Genomic DNA, 15,490 nt, shown 5'->3' with positions numbered 1-15,490 from the left:
GGGGACTCCCCTGCGAACACCTCTCCACCTCTCCTCGGGCGGGGAAAGGCGCTGGATGACCGGAACCAGACACGGGTTCCCTCCCAGAAGCTGTGACTCTTCTCCAGTCTGCCCTCTCCCCAGCAGTGCACCGGAACCAAGATGGCTCACCTTCTGGTTCAGACCTGGAGACTGCTGGGCAGACACCCCTCCTCGGGCGGGGAAATGCGCTGGATGCTGGATCAGGCCTGGGGACTCCCCAGTGAACACCTCTCCACCTCTCCTTGGGTGGGCGGGGAAAGGCGCAGGATGCAGAGTCAGACCTGGGGACTGGTCCCGGTTGAACACCCCTCCTTCAGGCTCAGACTTGGAGACTGCTGGGCAGACACTCCTCCTCGGGCAGGGAAAGGTGCTGGATGCTGGATCAGGCCTGGGGACTCCCCAGAGAANACCTCTCCACCTCTCCCCGGGCAGGCGGGCTGGAATTGTGATTCTTTTAAGATTACTTTTTAAGATAAATAAGAAAATGATTGATTCTTTCTTTGTAACTACCTCTTAGAGAAATTGACTGAGAAAATACCTTGCTTGCTTGCACTTTGTTAATCTATCACAAGTTTCTTAAACATGAACATATGTGGGTTCTTGAGAATAATTTGTTTTTTCACCTATAGTATGTAAAATGTTTACTTATGTAAGAGTGTTGGGGAGTTCATTGTAATCCAACATATCCCCAATGCACCACCATCACACAGGACAGTTTGGTGGTGGTGGTGGGAGCCCTGAATGTCTATTGGTGAAAGGCTTTACAGTAAGCAGCAAGCAGGGAGTACATGTACAAGCATCTAATTGGGAAGCTATTGTGGCCTTTAACATAATTGACTGATGGTGGGAGTCACATTGTAAACTTAACTTCTGGTCCCCTCTGCATTGGTGGTCATTAGGCACGGAGTGGGCTTGTAACCTGGGATGCAGGTTTCTTGGGGGAATAACCTGGAGATACTGGTCTTGTTGAGGATGTAACCTAGAAACTCTGCTCTGGGGGGTTAGCCTAGAGACTGGGACTAGGATCAGGTTTTGTTGGGGGGCAACTTGGAACCTAATGTTAGGTACCAACCTCTTAGTTTACCTGAGTTTAAACTTAGGTCAGGTTCTCTAAAATAGAGTCTTAATTTAAAAGATTTGGCATCTCAGGAACACAGGTTCTTTGTGCTCTCTGAAAACACTACCCAGAAAATTTCATCTCAATGATGCTGGTCTCTTCTTAATCACCAGTAATTCTTTAGCTCCAGCTATCCAGCATCAATTGTCCCAGTAGTCTCTTCTAATCTGGACTCTAAAGCCAGAGCCTTTTGGCCAAAGCTGTCAAGTTCTGTTGCTTGCTGAGACTGGAACATGATTTCCTTGTTCTATTACATTATTATTAGCTTTTTGTTTTCCAACTCCTTTACTGCCTACGCTTGGCTGTCCTGGATCTTGCTCTATAGACTGACCTTGAATTCAGAGATCTGTATTGCTCTGTCTTCTGTAATACTGGTATTAAAGGCCTATACCACAATGCCTGGATTTAAGCTTTTCTTCACCTAGAACCTGCTTTGTCTCAGGATGGCCTTGAATTTAGAGATCTGGTTTTGAATCCTGGGATTAAACGTGTATACTTCCATGCCTGGATCTAAACTCCAATGGATTCAAATCCCCTAATCTCTAATCTACTAGAACACACGATTCAGTTCCATTTCACTCTCTGGTGCCCCTTTAATACTTGAACCATATATTTTATATGCTTCTTTTCTAAGCTTTCTATGCTTATTCAAAGTTTTCTTCATGAGACTTAACCAAAGAACAAAGTCTATGATGGGCATTTCTGAGACTTTGCCAATGCACTTAATTTGAGTTTCTTCACCTTAGCCTCAGGCAGACTCTTCAGACAAGGGCAAAAATCAGCCATGTTCTCAAGCAAACTACTACAAAAAGTATCTAGGTCAAATACTGAATACATTTCTTCAACATTGAATCATCTTGGGCCATGTCTGCACAATTCAAATCACTCTCAGTAAAAAATTCTTCCATATTCCTACTAGGATAGCCCATTAAGCCCCATTTAAAGCATTCCACTGCTTTCTAATCCAAAGTCCCCAAATCCACATTTTTCCAAACAAAAACATAGGCCTAATACCCCAGTCCCTAGTACCAACTTCTGTCTTAGTTAGGGTTTTATTGATATGAACAATATCATGACCAAGGTGAGTCTTATAAAGGACCACATATGTTTGGGACTGGCTTACAGGTTCAGAGGTTCAGTCCATTATTATCAAGGTGGGAGCATGACAACATCTAGGCAGGCATGGTGCAGGGAGAACTGAGAGTTATACATTTTCATCTGAAGGCTGCTAGCAGAAGACTGACTTCTAGGCAGCTAGGGCGAGGGTCTTAAGCCCATGCCCACAGTGGTACACCTACTTCAACAAGGCTACAATTCCTAATAGTGCATTCCCTGGGACAAGCATATACAAACTATTTACAGAAACCTAGTGGGTTGGAAATTCCAAAACCTTTCCACAGGCAAAGAAAGTACTGACTCTTTGAAATGTAAGAATCTGGGAAATATTTTGCCTGCTATCCAGGGTCTTTGATCAATCTAAAACTCAGCTAAAGTGCCAGGAAAATGAATATGAGTTCAGTTTTTACCTTACTTCAACACTTAGTGTCAGTGGGTTAATCTAACAAATTCCCATTTGGGAGACTTTAGATAAAATATATTTATATGTTCATCAGTCTCACTGTGATGTCAATATACAATGGAAATGGATGTTGGGAGACAATATCTAAAACTTTAAATTTTAATATCTATACTTATTTAGAATAGTTTGTAAGATGGAGTTCAAAACCCCTTCTTCATGTAACTCTCTCTTTATATTAACTGTTTTCATTTGTACCATTCAGCTTCTGCTTGCCCTTATACCCAAAGCCTGAACTTAGGAAGAACAATTAAGGGGGAACTAGATGCAAGGGATCATTAAATATTCCTAGTGATGTTTTTCAACTTTGGAAGAAAACAGTAATCATAATAATTAAAAGTGAAAGAGTTTAAACTAAAAGTGAGTCTTCAGCCCCACTGGGAATAGAAAAATACTTATACCTATATCTATATCTATGTGTGTGTGTGTGTGTGTGTGTGTGTGTGTGTGTGTGTGTATGTGTGTGTGTGTGTGTCTGTGTCTGTGTGTCTCACTTTGTAATGATGTTGATGACTTCCATCCTCCTTTTACTGATACGGCCCTTCTACTTCCATATGAACCTCCAATTTCCTCCACTCCTAATCCTTATCCATCAAGTACAGTTCCTGATAACATGAAAACATATATTTGCTACTTCACTTCATTCTTTCCTTGAGGTTATTAATGAGGTTTGTAGCCTCCAGATATAAGAATAAACAACTTTTAAGTCACTCTTCAGGTAGCTTATTCAAGAGGTCCTTTATTGAGTCCAGATAGGAGAAGTCCTGTGGGGATTTTCTCTTTTCCTAATTTGTGTAATGCCTAATCCTGATAAACTGGTGAAAGCAAGTTAAAAGTATGTTCCAATTTTATATAATACTCTTAAGGATATTGTTTAGACTTCTAATCAAATATGGGTATAGTGTTCCTCTTACATTGTCTGTCATTGGAGATACTTTTGTGTTCTTTGATTGGAAGATCCAAGCAAAAGTTTGGCTTATTGTGGAAAATATTTACTACGTAAGAGTAATTATTTATAACAATGTAAAGACCAAAGTGATAGAAATCAGTAAAATAATGTACCTATAACATTTGAGATGTTAGCAGGAGAAGGCATGTGATGCTTAATAACAGGTTAGATATCCTTCTAATGCTTATGGACAAATAAATGCGGTGGCACTGTAAGCATGATGTAAGTCACCAAGTTCTCAAAGGAAGACAGAGGAATTTCTCAAACCATACAATGATCTGATGACCCATATAAAGATTTTTTTTTCCTATCTGTTGCAGGTTGTCAGTCACCTGATGTTTGGTGGAGAGATGGGAGTGATTATTTTCAAAATCTAGGATATAAGAATGATAATTTTGCATGCCAGACAAACATATCCTTTTTAATAGAAGAAGATATCAGTGATTACATCACCTCTCTACTGACATTAGGCCTTAGCATATGCAGGCTGCATATATTTCTGACTAATATTCTAAGCACAAACAGTGCCTCAACTGGTTTTAGTAAACCCACAATAATAAGCAAATAGGAGTAATGGCATTCACTAAAATTATCAGGCTTTAGTGTATACCTTCTACACAAGTTGTATTTATAGATACAATCAATGATAGTAAGGGTGCCCTGGTTTCTAGAGATGCTTCACTGAATTTTATTCATTCAGGTGCTTCCTTAAAACAATTGAAATTACTCAAGATTTACATGGCTTTAAAATGTTACTCTCAATGTATAACTTTACATTCTGGTACACAATAAACAGTGCTGGTAATGGAGCATGTAGAATCTGTGTGGCTTACTTCATCTGGCACCTTTATTCATGATTTATTACTATTAATTCAACAGGAATTGTAGACCCAGGAAAATACAGTTGATTTTACCCAAATAAGGTTATATAATTTATCAATAATTTTTTCCTGTTAAGTTTAAATTAAATTAAGCACAAGAATGTCATAATTGCTTTCATCAAAATACTATATCATTGAAAGAGTATTTTTCACTAACTAAAAAGCAACATCACTTATATCAAAGTCTGTCCATAAGATTGTGCCTACTCATTCTTTCCTTATTTTTCCTGTTCTTATATCAGGAGAAGTACTAAAGGGTGAGATCAACCTTTCACTCAGAGCCCTCATGTTTCACATTTCTCTTAAGAACTAAAAACTGACAATGTTCCTGCATATACTGAAAAACCTTTTCAGGAATTTTACCAACAACATTCTGTAGCACACATCACAAGCATTCCACTTAACTTTCAGCATTATCCTCTTGTTAAAATAGATAACGGGCAACTTAAACATGATTTAGAAATAAAGTAGGGGAAGAATACTAGTATGGCTACTCTTTTTTTATTTCATTCTTTTGTTACATATTTTCTTCATTTACATTTCAAATGCTATGCCAAAAGTCCCCTATACGCTCCCCCTGCCCTGCTCCCCAACCCACCCACTACCATTTCCTGGCCCTGGTGTTCCCCTGTACTGGGGCATATGATCTTCACAAGACCAATGGGCTCTCGTCCCATTGATGGCCAACTAGGCCATCCTCTGCTACACATGTAACTAGAGACACAGTTCTGGGGGGTACTGGTTAGTTCATATTGTTGTTCTTCCTGTAGGGTTGCCGACCACTGTAGCTCCTTCTTTAGGGGCCTTGTGTTCCATCCAATAGAAGACTGTGATCATTCACTTTTTTTAATTAAATATTTTCTTTATTTACATTTCAAATGCTATACCCTCATCTTTTTTGATAACTTTGGGTTGGAAGCCACTTTTATTTGATATTAGAATGGCTACTCCAGCTTGTTTCTTCAGACCATTTGCTTGGAAAATTGTTTTCCAGCCTTACACTCTGAGGGAGTGTCTGTCTTTTTCCCTGAGGTGGGTTTCTTGTAAGCAGCAAAATGTTGGGTCCTGTTTGTGTAGCTAGTTTGTTAGCCTATGTCTTTTTATTGGGGAATTGATTCCATTGATATTAAGAAATATTAAATAAAAGTAATTATTGCTTCCTGTTATTTTTGTTGTTAAAGTTGGGATTCTGTTCTTGAGGCTGTCTTCTTTTCAGTTTGTTGAAGGATTACTTTCTTGCTCTTTCTAGGGTGTGATTTCCATCCTTGTGTTGGTATTTTCCCTTTATTATCCTTTGAAGGGATGGATTCATAGAAAGATTTTGTGTGAATTTGGTTTTGTCATAGAATACTTTGGTTTCTCCATCTATGGTAATTGAGAGTTTTGCTGGGTATAGTAGCCTGGCTGGCACTTGTGTTCTCTTAGGGTCTGTATAATATCTGTCCATGATCTTCTGGCTTTAATAGTCTCTGGTGAGAAATCTGGTGTAATTCTAATAGGCCTGCCTTTATTTGTTACTTGACCTTTCTCCCTGAATGGTTTTAGTATTGTATCTTTATTTAGTGCATTTGTTATTCTGATTATTATGTGTTGGGAGGAATTTCTTTACTGGTCCAGTCTATTTGGAGTTCTGTAGGCTTCTTGTATGTTCATGGTCATCTCCTTCTTTAGGTTCGGGAAGTTTTCTTGTATAATTTTGTTGAAGATATTTGCTGGCCCTTTACATTGAAAATCTTCATTTGTGTACTCCTATTTTCGGTAGGTTTGGTCTTCTCATTGGATTTCTTGGATGTTTTGGGTTAGGATCATTTTGCATTTTACATTGTCTTTGATTGTTGTTTCCATGTTCTCTATGGAATCTTCTGTATCTGAGATTCTCTCTTCCATCTTTTGTATTCTGCTGCTGATACTGGCATCTATGGTTCCTGATTTCTTTCCTAGGGTTTCTATCTCCAGAGTTGCCTCTCCTTTGCTTTTCTTTATTGTTTCTATTTCCATTTTTAGGTCTTGGATGGTTTTGCTCAATTCCATCACCTCTTTGGTTGAGTTTTCTTGTAGTTGTTTAATAGTTTTTTATGTTTGTTCCTTAAGGGCTTCTACTTGTTTTGCAGTGTTTTCCTTTAATTTTTTAAGGGCTTCCACCTCTTTCGCAGTGTTTTCCTGTATTTCTTCAAGTGAGTTATTAATGCCCTTCTTAAAATCCTCTACCACCTTCATGAGATATGAATTTAAATCCTAGTATTGCTTTTCAGGTGTGTTGGGGTATCCAGGACTCATTGAGGTGCCAGTGCTGGGTTCTGACGATGGTGAGTAGTCTTGATTTTTGTTAGTAAGATTCTCATGTTTGCTTTTCACCATCTGGTAATCTCTGGTGTTAGTTGTTATAGCTGTCTCTGGCTGGAGCTTGTTCTTCCTGTGATTCTGTTAGCCTCTGTCAGCACTCCTGTGAGTCCAACTCTCTCAGACAACTTCTGCCCCTCTAATTAGATTTTAAATGTAATTCTACCTTATAGCAATCAGAATAGCTAAGATCAAAACCTCTGGTGACTGCCCATGTTAGAGAGGATGTGGAGAAAAATGAACACTCCTACATTGCTGGTGGGATTGTATATTGGTAAACCACTCTGGAAATCAATCTGGTGGTTCCTCAGAAAATTGCAAATAGATCTACCTTAAGACTCATCTATACTACTCTTGGGAATATACCCAAAAGATGCCCCACCAGGCCACAGGGGTAAGTGTTCCACTATGTTCATAGTGTTCTTGTTTGTGATAGCCAGAAGCTGGAAACAACATAGATGTCCCACCACAGAAGAACGGATACAGAAAATGTGGTTCATTTACACAATGGAATACTACTCAGGTATTAATAATGAGGATGTCCAGAATTTTTCAGGCAAATGGATGGAACTAGAAAATATCATCCTGAGTGAGGTAACTCAGACACACAAGGACAAGCAAGGTATGTGCTTACTAATAAGTGGGTATTAACCAAAAAAGTACAGAATATCCAGGATACAGTCTAGAGAATTCACAAAGTTTAACCAGTCAAAGGGCCCAAGTGAAGACACCTCATTCCTACTTGGGAGGGAGAAGAAAGCAGTCACAAGAGAGGAGGGAGAGAGGAACCTAGGTGGGAAATGGTGACAGGGAGGGGAAGAGGTGAACATGATCAGATACTGGGTAGAGAAAATAAACTGAAGCCCTGAAGGCCAACAGATAGAATGAAAACAGATTCAGGAAGTAGGAGGTGGGGGGGGGGACCTTCCAGAATATACCAGAGATCTGGGAGGTGACAGACTCAGGACTCAAAGTGAGGGGGACCTTAGATGAAATGCCTTTTAATGGGGAGAGGGAACTTGTAGAACCCACCTCCAGCAGAAAGACAGTGTACCAAGTGAGGAATGGGGTTGCTATCCTACAGTCAAAACTCTAATTCATAATTGTTCCTGTCTGAAAGAACTGCAGCGACAAAAATGGAGAAAAGTCTGAGGAAAAGGCGGTTCAGGGACAGGCTTAAAGTGGGATCCAGCTCAAGGGAAGGTCCCAAGGCCTGACACCATTACTGAGGGTCTGGGGTGCTCACAAATACGGACCTATCATGACTGCCCTCCAAAAGACCCAACAAGCAGCTGAAAGAGTCAGATGCAGATATTTATACCCAACCAATGGACAGAAGTTGCTGACCCCTGTGGTTGAATTAGGGAAAAGCTCAAAGAAGCTGAGGAGTAGGGCAACCCTGTAGGAGGACTAGCAGTCTCAACTAACCTGGAATTCTGAGATCTCTGAGACACTGACCACCAATCAGGAAGCATACACCAGCTGATATGAGACTCCCCAACACATACAGCAGAGGACTGCCAGGTTTGGGTTCAGTCACAGAAAAGGCACCTAACCCTCAAGAGAATGGAGGCCCTGGGCAGTGAAGGGGTCTTCTAGGGTGTGTGGTTGTAGGGTTGGGGACATCCTTGTAGAGACATTGAGGTGAGGAGGAGGTATAGGATAAGGAACAGTCAGAGGGTGGAGTGGGAGGGGGATAAAATCTGAAGTGTAAAAAAAAATAATTAAATAAAAATTTTTTAAAATGTGCTTCATAGGAGAGTCTCTCAAGATTTTTTGTTGGATATGCTGAGAATCATGATATCCCTAAGATGCATTTCTCTCCATGTCTACATTGCAGTTTGACTGACATATTTTGAAATTAGAACTGGGAGGTAATTGTAGGAACTATCAAGTTGCCCTGGTCTAGCTGACTCGAGAAACATGTGCCATAGGATTATTTTTGTTGTTGTTTCTTTATCCCCTTTTTGATTTGTTTTATTAATTATTTTATTTATTTACATTTCAAATGTTATTCCCCCTTCCATGACCTCCTTCCATGAGCCCACCACCCCATCATACATCTCCTTTGTCTCTAAGAGGATGCTCCCCTACCCATACACTGCTATCTCACTCCTCTAGCATCCCCCTTCTCTGGGACATCAAACCTCCACAGAACCTCCTCTCCCACTTAAGCCAGACAAGTTATTCCTCTGCCATACATGAAACAAGAACCATGGACAAGGCCCGGTATGCTCTTTGGTTGGTGACTTAGTCCCTGGAAGCTCTGATGGATCCAGTTTGTTGATAGTTGTTCTTCCTGTGGAGGTTTACTACCCTTCAGATCCTTCAGTCCTTCCTCTAAATCTTCCATAGGGATCCCTGAACTCAGTTCAATGGTCGGCTGTAAGTATCTGCATCTGTCGGGTGCTGATAAAGCCTCTCAGAGGACAGTCATGGCAGGCTCCTGTGTGCAAGTACACGCTGTGTCAGCAATAGTGTTGGGGTTTGGTGACTGCACATGGGGTGGATCCCTAGGTGGCACAGTCTCTGAATGTCCATTTTTTAGTCTCTGCTCCAATTTTGTTCCTGCATTTCATTTAGACAGGAACCATTTTGAATTAAAATTTTTGAGATGGGTGGATGACACCATTGCTCAACTGGGGGCCATGTCTCTCCTCAGGTTCTATCTCCCCAGTGTTGGTCACTTGGGCTAAAATCACCAAAATTGGGTTCTGGGAGTCTCTCATATTCCTGATGCCTGGAACTTTCTAGAAGTTCCCCCTATCTCCCACCCTCCAATGCTGCATATTTCTATCCATTCTCCTGGCTCTTTGAGCATCTTTCCTGTCTCCCCCATACCTGCTCCTGCTCCCCTTTTACCTCACCCCCTTCTCCCACCAAGGTCTCCCCCTAATCCTCTTACTTTCATGATAATTTTGTTCCCACTACTAAGTGGGATTGCAGCATATACAGTTGGGACTTCCTTCTTGTTAATCTTCATGGTCTACGAGTATTATCATGGGTATTCTGGACTTCTTTTTTGGCTAATATCCACTTACCAGTGAGTACATACCATGTATATCCTTTTGGGTCTGGGTTGCCTCACTCAGGATAATATTTTCTAGTTCCATCCATTTGTCTTTAAAATTCATGATTTCTTTGTTTTTAATAGCTGAGTAGTATTCCATTGTACAAATGAGCTCCATTGTCTGTATCCATTCTTCCACTGAGGGACATCTGGGTTGTTTCTACCTTCTTCCTATTATAAATAAGGCTCCTATGAACATAGTGGAACATGTGTCCTTGTGGTATGGTGGAACATATTTTGGTATAGGTGGATCTTCAGGTAGAATTATTTCCAATTTTCTGAGGAACTGCCAGATTGATTTCCAGAGTACTTGTACTGGTTTGTAGTCCCAACAGCAGGGAAGAGTGTTCCTCTTTCTCCCTGTCCTCACCAGCATCTTTTTTGTCACCTGAGTTTTGATCTTAACCATTCTTATTGCTGTAAGGTAGAATATCAGGGTAGTTTTGTTTGCATTTCCCTGATGACTAAGGATCTTGAACATTTTTTTAAAGTGCTTCTTGGCAATTTGAATTTCCTTCAGAGAGCAACTCGGCAAGTTGAGAATTCTCTGTTTAGTCCTGTAGTCTGTTTTTAAATTGGGTTATTTGGTTTTCTGGAGGCTAACTCCAGGAGTTCTTTGCATATTTTGAATATTCTTTTCTCTTTCAGATGTAGAGTTAGTGAAGATATTTTCCCAATCTGTAGTTTTGCAGTTTTGTCTTATTGGCAGTGTCTTTTGCCTTACAGAAGGTTTTCAGTTTAATGAAGTCCCATTTGTCAATTGTTGATCTTAGAGCCTGAGCCATTGGTGATCTGTTCAGGAAAATTTCCCCTGTGCCAATGCATTTGAGGCTATTTCCCAAATAGCCTATTAGATTCCATATGTCTGGTTTTATGTGGAGGTCTTTAATCTACTTGGAGTTATGGCTTTTTACTAGGTAATAAATGTGGATCAATTTGCATTCTTTTACATGAAGACTACCAGTTTGACCAGCACCACTTGTTGACGATGCTTTCTTTGTTCCATTGTATGATTTTTGGCTTGTTTGTCAAAGATCAAGTGTTCATAGGTGTCTGGGTTTATTTCTGGGTCTTCAATTCCATTTTCAATTTAGAGTCCATAGTGCATATGGCACTGGGGTGCTTTCATATCCTGAGACACGAAGCACTACCTGAGATAGTGAAACTTTAAGGCCACCTGTGTATCTCTAAATTCTTTAGACATCAGGAAAGCATATAGAAACTTTGAAGAACAAGTAGTCCTAGATGTTAACTTATATAACCTGTATAGCTTACATATGTTATTATATCCTGACAACTGTATTCTTCCTGCAAACCTCCATTATTTCTGTTTCTCATATGGCTGTAAATACTAATTTGTATGCAAAAACTCATTTATGATCCCTTTCTACTTTCTCTTTTTCTACATTGCCTCAGAAATATAAAAAATTTCATGTAGTTAAAACCCTACTCCCCACCTCTGAAAGTCTACCTCTTCACTCATAACATAAATATAACAAACTTTACACAGAAAACATAATAGGGACTGCAGATGTCCAAAATACATCAGCAAAAACTGACTGATATTGATGACCTTTTGATTGTTACTAGAACAAGAGACATTAACACATCCTCCTTTCATGGAGCCATATGTTTTCTTCAGGGATACTGAATATCTGAACATTGAGTCTATGATTACAATTGCAGTCTTTCCCTGAGATCATCAAAAATAATATTTCACTTCCATTGTCAATTATCCATGTCTTCCATTTCTCTGAGAAAAATATGTAACTTATTTCAATGAAGTATATAACCTCTATATTATTCTGTTGAAGGGTTTTAGTAACTCCATCTTCCATAATATCTCTTGCTAAACTAAGTTTATGCATTTGCCTTGGCTCCAATGCATTGTGATCATAAAAAACTATGGATCACCTGACTAGTACCATTATTTCCCTGAGTGCTAAGTTTCTAAACAACTACTAGTTACCAGTCAGGTTCCTCTTGTAGTTGCCTACTCTGAGTAGCTTCATTTTTCCTCATGTAACAAAACAATTAGATTTGAAAATAGGAGTCTCTACTCTCATTATAAAGCATGAAATTTCTACTCAGAAATCATTGAAAACAGGAACCTATTAAGTTGAGGCTTGAAGACAATATTCTCTCATACTGTTCAATTTACACAGAATATAAGAGAATCTTAAGGAGTACAAAAACAAATGAAATCAATTGCATGAAATTTAATGTTTTTTGTTGTTCAAGAAGAGTAAAATAAATACATCATGGGTATACACTCTGTCACATCTCCAAAACTAGCATTTCATAGGGAGACAAGGCAGATATCCTTATCTTTATGCCCTACTGGACTACTCTTATTGAGCTCCAGGACACCACAGTATACATTATTAGATTCTCTTACTTAAAAATGCATAACATGAATCTCTAACATGAAATTAAATTATAGGTTCAGCATGAGAGTCCTTAATATAATTAAATGAAGAATGATAAACGCACAGAATCACATCATATTATACCTGAATAAGGAAGTTATAATGCAGTGGCACTGGTATCAGTCAATTGTTTAATTTACTAGAATATATACGAATTCTACTTTCTAAATATAGTTCAAATGACTATTTCCTCAAGAATGATTTTTGTACTTGATGTTAAGACAGGAGTTTTTATCTGGCTTTATCAAAATGATGTAGCACTTGGGGGCAAAGATCAAGCCAAGAAGTGCTGAACTGGAGGCCAAGATTGAGAAGACTTCCATAGCTACCATTATCTTCCCCTTTGTGCTATGGTAGACAAGAAGGAAGGTAATCCAGACACAGAAGAATACCTGCATGCTGAACAACAGGAACTTGGCTTCATTAAATGTATCAGGCAGATTCCTGGACAAGAATGCCATTGTGTAGCTCCCAAGTGCCAAGGTGCAGAGGTATCCCAGGACACAGTGAAAGGCAACTGTTGAACCCTTTCTGCACACAATGATTATATGTCCATGTTCAGCATGAGCATCTTGATCAATGAAGGGTGGAGAAGTAATCAGCCAGATTCCACAGAGAATAAGTTGGATCAGTGTGCAGATGGGAATGATAAAATTAGGAGCCTTGGTTACCATTAACCACCTCATCATTCTAGCTGGAACAGTGATCTTGAATGCAATAACCACTGTAATAGCTTTGGCCAATACTGTAGAGAGAGCCACAGTGAACAAAATTCCAAATGCTGTGTGCTGCAAAATGCAGGTGGTTCTGTTGGGTTGACCAATGAAGAGCAGGGAACTGAGAAAACAGATGATGAGAGTCAATAGCAGGAGGTAGCTGAGAGACCGGTTATTGGCCTTGACAATGGGTGTGTCTCTGTGCTTCACAAAGACTATTAATACGACAGCTGCGAGTACAGAGAAGCACAGTGCTGTGATGGTGAGTGCCATCCCCAGAGGGCTTTCATAGGCCAAAAAGCTCAAAGACTTCGGGAGGCAATGGTTCTTCTCTGAGTTTGCATAATGACTTTCTGGACACTTCACACACTGATCCATATCTGTTCGGGAATGAATGTGACTCTGAAACAATTCTCAGGTGTTCCTTTTCCTCCTAATCTGGTACTGAACCCAGCTCATTGAAATAATTATATAATCACCCCTGCTTTTATTATTTCAGAAACAAATGTTTCTGTATTCTTTGAATAATTTCAAACCTATATAGCATGGTTTGCCTATGATAACAAACATCAAAGAAACCCAAAGATTTTCTTTTTTTAGTTCTATGTCTCCCCTGAACTGGTGACTCTGTGGCATCTATTTTATAATTAACAAAATTACAAAATAATACTGTAGAATCTTAATTTGATTCTGACACTGTCTTTCAAAAAGTCATAATTCTGGAAATATCTTTTACTATATGGAAAATCTTCAATGAAATTCATTTTTTTTCAATTATGGTCTCAGATTTGAGACCATTATTTACTTTCATAAAATTCCCTTAGATACTCCAATTAGTTTCATACTCTAGATGATTTTGAAATAATAAATCCTGTCAAATTCTTGAAACTTAAATGCTTCTCTACTAATACATTGTTAAAATTAGCTATAGTGTGATTTTTAACATATATGGAAAGAATTGTTGAAATATTTCTTGTATTCAAAAACAAAATTTTGAACTCTCTTCTTTTAACCATTTGTGACTTTTAACTTGAAAACTATGTACCCATTAGTTTATATACCTATATTTCTACCATATTAACAATTGTGTATTCCTGAAAATAAAATAATCACCTCATCAATGGATTTTCCTGTTTTATGTTTTGAGCTAAATACTTTAATGTTTATTTTCAGGAAAATTGAATATCTCTTTTGATATATTATTTTGTGTGTGTGTGTGTGTGTGTGTGTGTGTGTGTGTGTGTTTTCAGTGATCATGGAAATGTAATCAAATTTTTCTCACAGTTATTTATCAATCTATTTATTAACACTCACACCATTTTTCTTTGCTTCTATTATGTAGTTTTGTTTTTGATTTTCTATTGTACAATGTACGCTTCAAGTATAGAATTTCATTTGTGTCTTATGGTAGTAGATACACATTTTATTAACGCACTTATAGAAAGATAATACTGCTCTTTAAAAAGTAGATTTTGATCCACTTAGATTTGAGCTTCATACAGGAGATAATAATGGATGAATTTTCATTCTTCTACATGATAACCACCAGTTGTGCCAGCACCATTTGTTGAAAATGCTGTCTTTTTACCACTTGTTTATTCTAAAACATTAAATTACCACTCCTTGGAAAAATATCTTTCTACCATCTCCCAAGGACACTTTATTGAATAATATGAATATGAATAGCAGCTTTATTCATAACAGCCAGAAACTGGAAAGAGTCCAGATGTCCCTCAAGTGAAGAATGGATAAAGAAAATATGGTTTATATATGCAGTGTAATACTATTCCACTATTAAAAACAGAGACATTATAAAATTTGCAGGCAAATGGATAAAACTAGAAAATATTCTGAGTGAGGTAACCCAGACCCAAAATGGCATAAATGGTATGTACTCACTTATAAGTGAATAGTAGCCATGAAGCACAAGATACTCCTGCTTGAAACAACAAACCCAAAGGAAGACCCAAGCGAGGATGTTTGAATCTCACTCAGAAAAAAAAAAGTCATCAGAGGTGGGCAAAGGAAGAGGATTGTGCAAAATAAGGATGGTAGGGGTAGTGGGTGAGAATTGTGTGAATGGAGAGCCAGGGGAAGAGGGCCATGACAGTGAATGGAAATTCTCAGCAACTGGCAAGTGGGGCATCTTGAGGCTGTTCCAGAAATCTGATATAAGAGAGGCTTCAGGGAGTCTATGAGGGTAACTCTGAATAAGACTCCTAGCAATGTGGATATAAAATTAACTCAAACAAATCATTGGCCTTCCTCTACATGAAGGACAGATGGGATGAGGAAGAAATTAGGGAAACAACACCCTTCACAATAGTCACAAATAATATAAAATACCTTGGTGTGACTCTAACTAAGGAAGTGAAAGATCTGTATGATAAG

General features: G+C 38.7%; 1 protein-coding gene across 1 annotated transcript in view; it reads right to left on the bottom strand.

The window, feature by feature from the left end:
• Window positions 1–12,574: 12,574 nt before the first annotated feature.
• The window catches only part of LOC110333823 (vomeronasal type-2 receptor 116-like), a 21,327-nt gene continuing 18,411 nt past the window's right edge, over window positions 12,575–15,490 (bottom strand). The window contains exon 6 of the mRNA XM_021215558.1: window positions 12,575–13,479. Within this exon, the coding sequence (XP_021071217.1) occupies window positions 12,575–13,479 (905 nt within the window). The remainder of the gene's footprint in view (window positions 13,480–15,490) is intronic.

The sequence above is a fragment of the Mus pahari genome, chromosome 16, assembly GCF_900095145.1.
Source record: "Mus pahari chromosome 16, PAHARI_EIJ_v1.1, whole genome shotgun sequence".
Taxonomy (NCBI): domain Eukaryota; kingdom Metazoa; phylum Chordata; class Mammalia; order Rodentia; family Muridae; genus Mus; species Mus pahari.
Note: the sequence above shows the minus strand (reverse complement) of the source record. Positions and strands in the feature narration are given on the sequence as shown.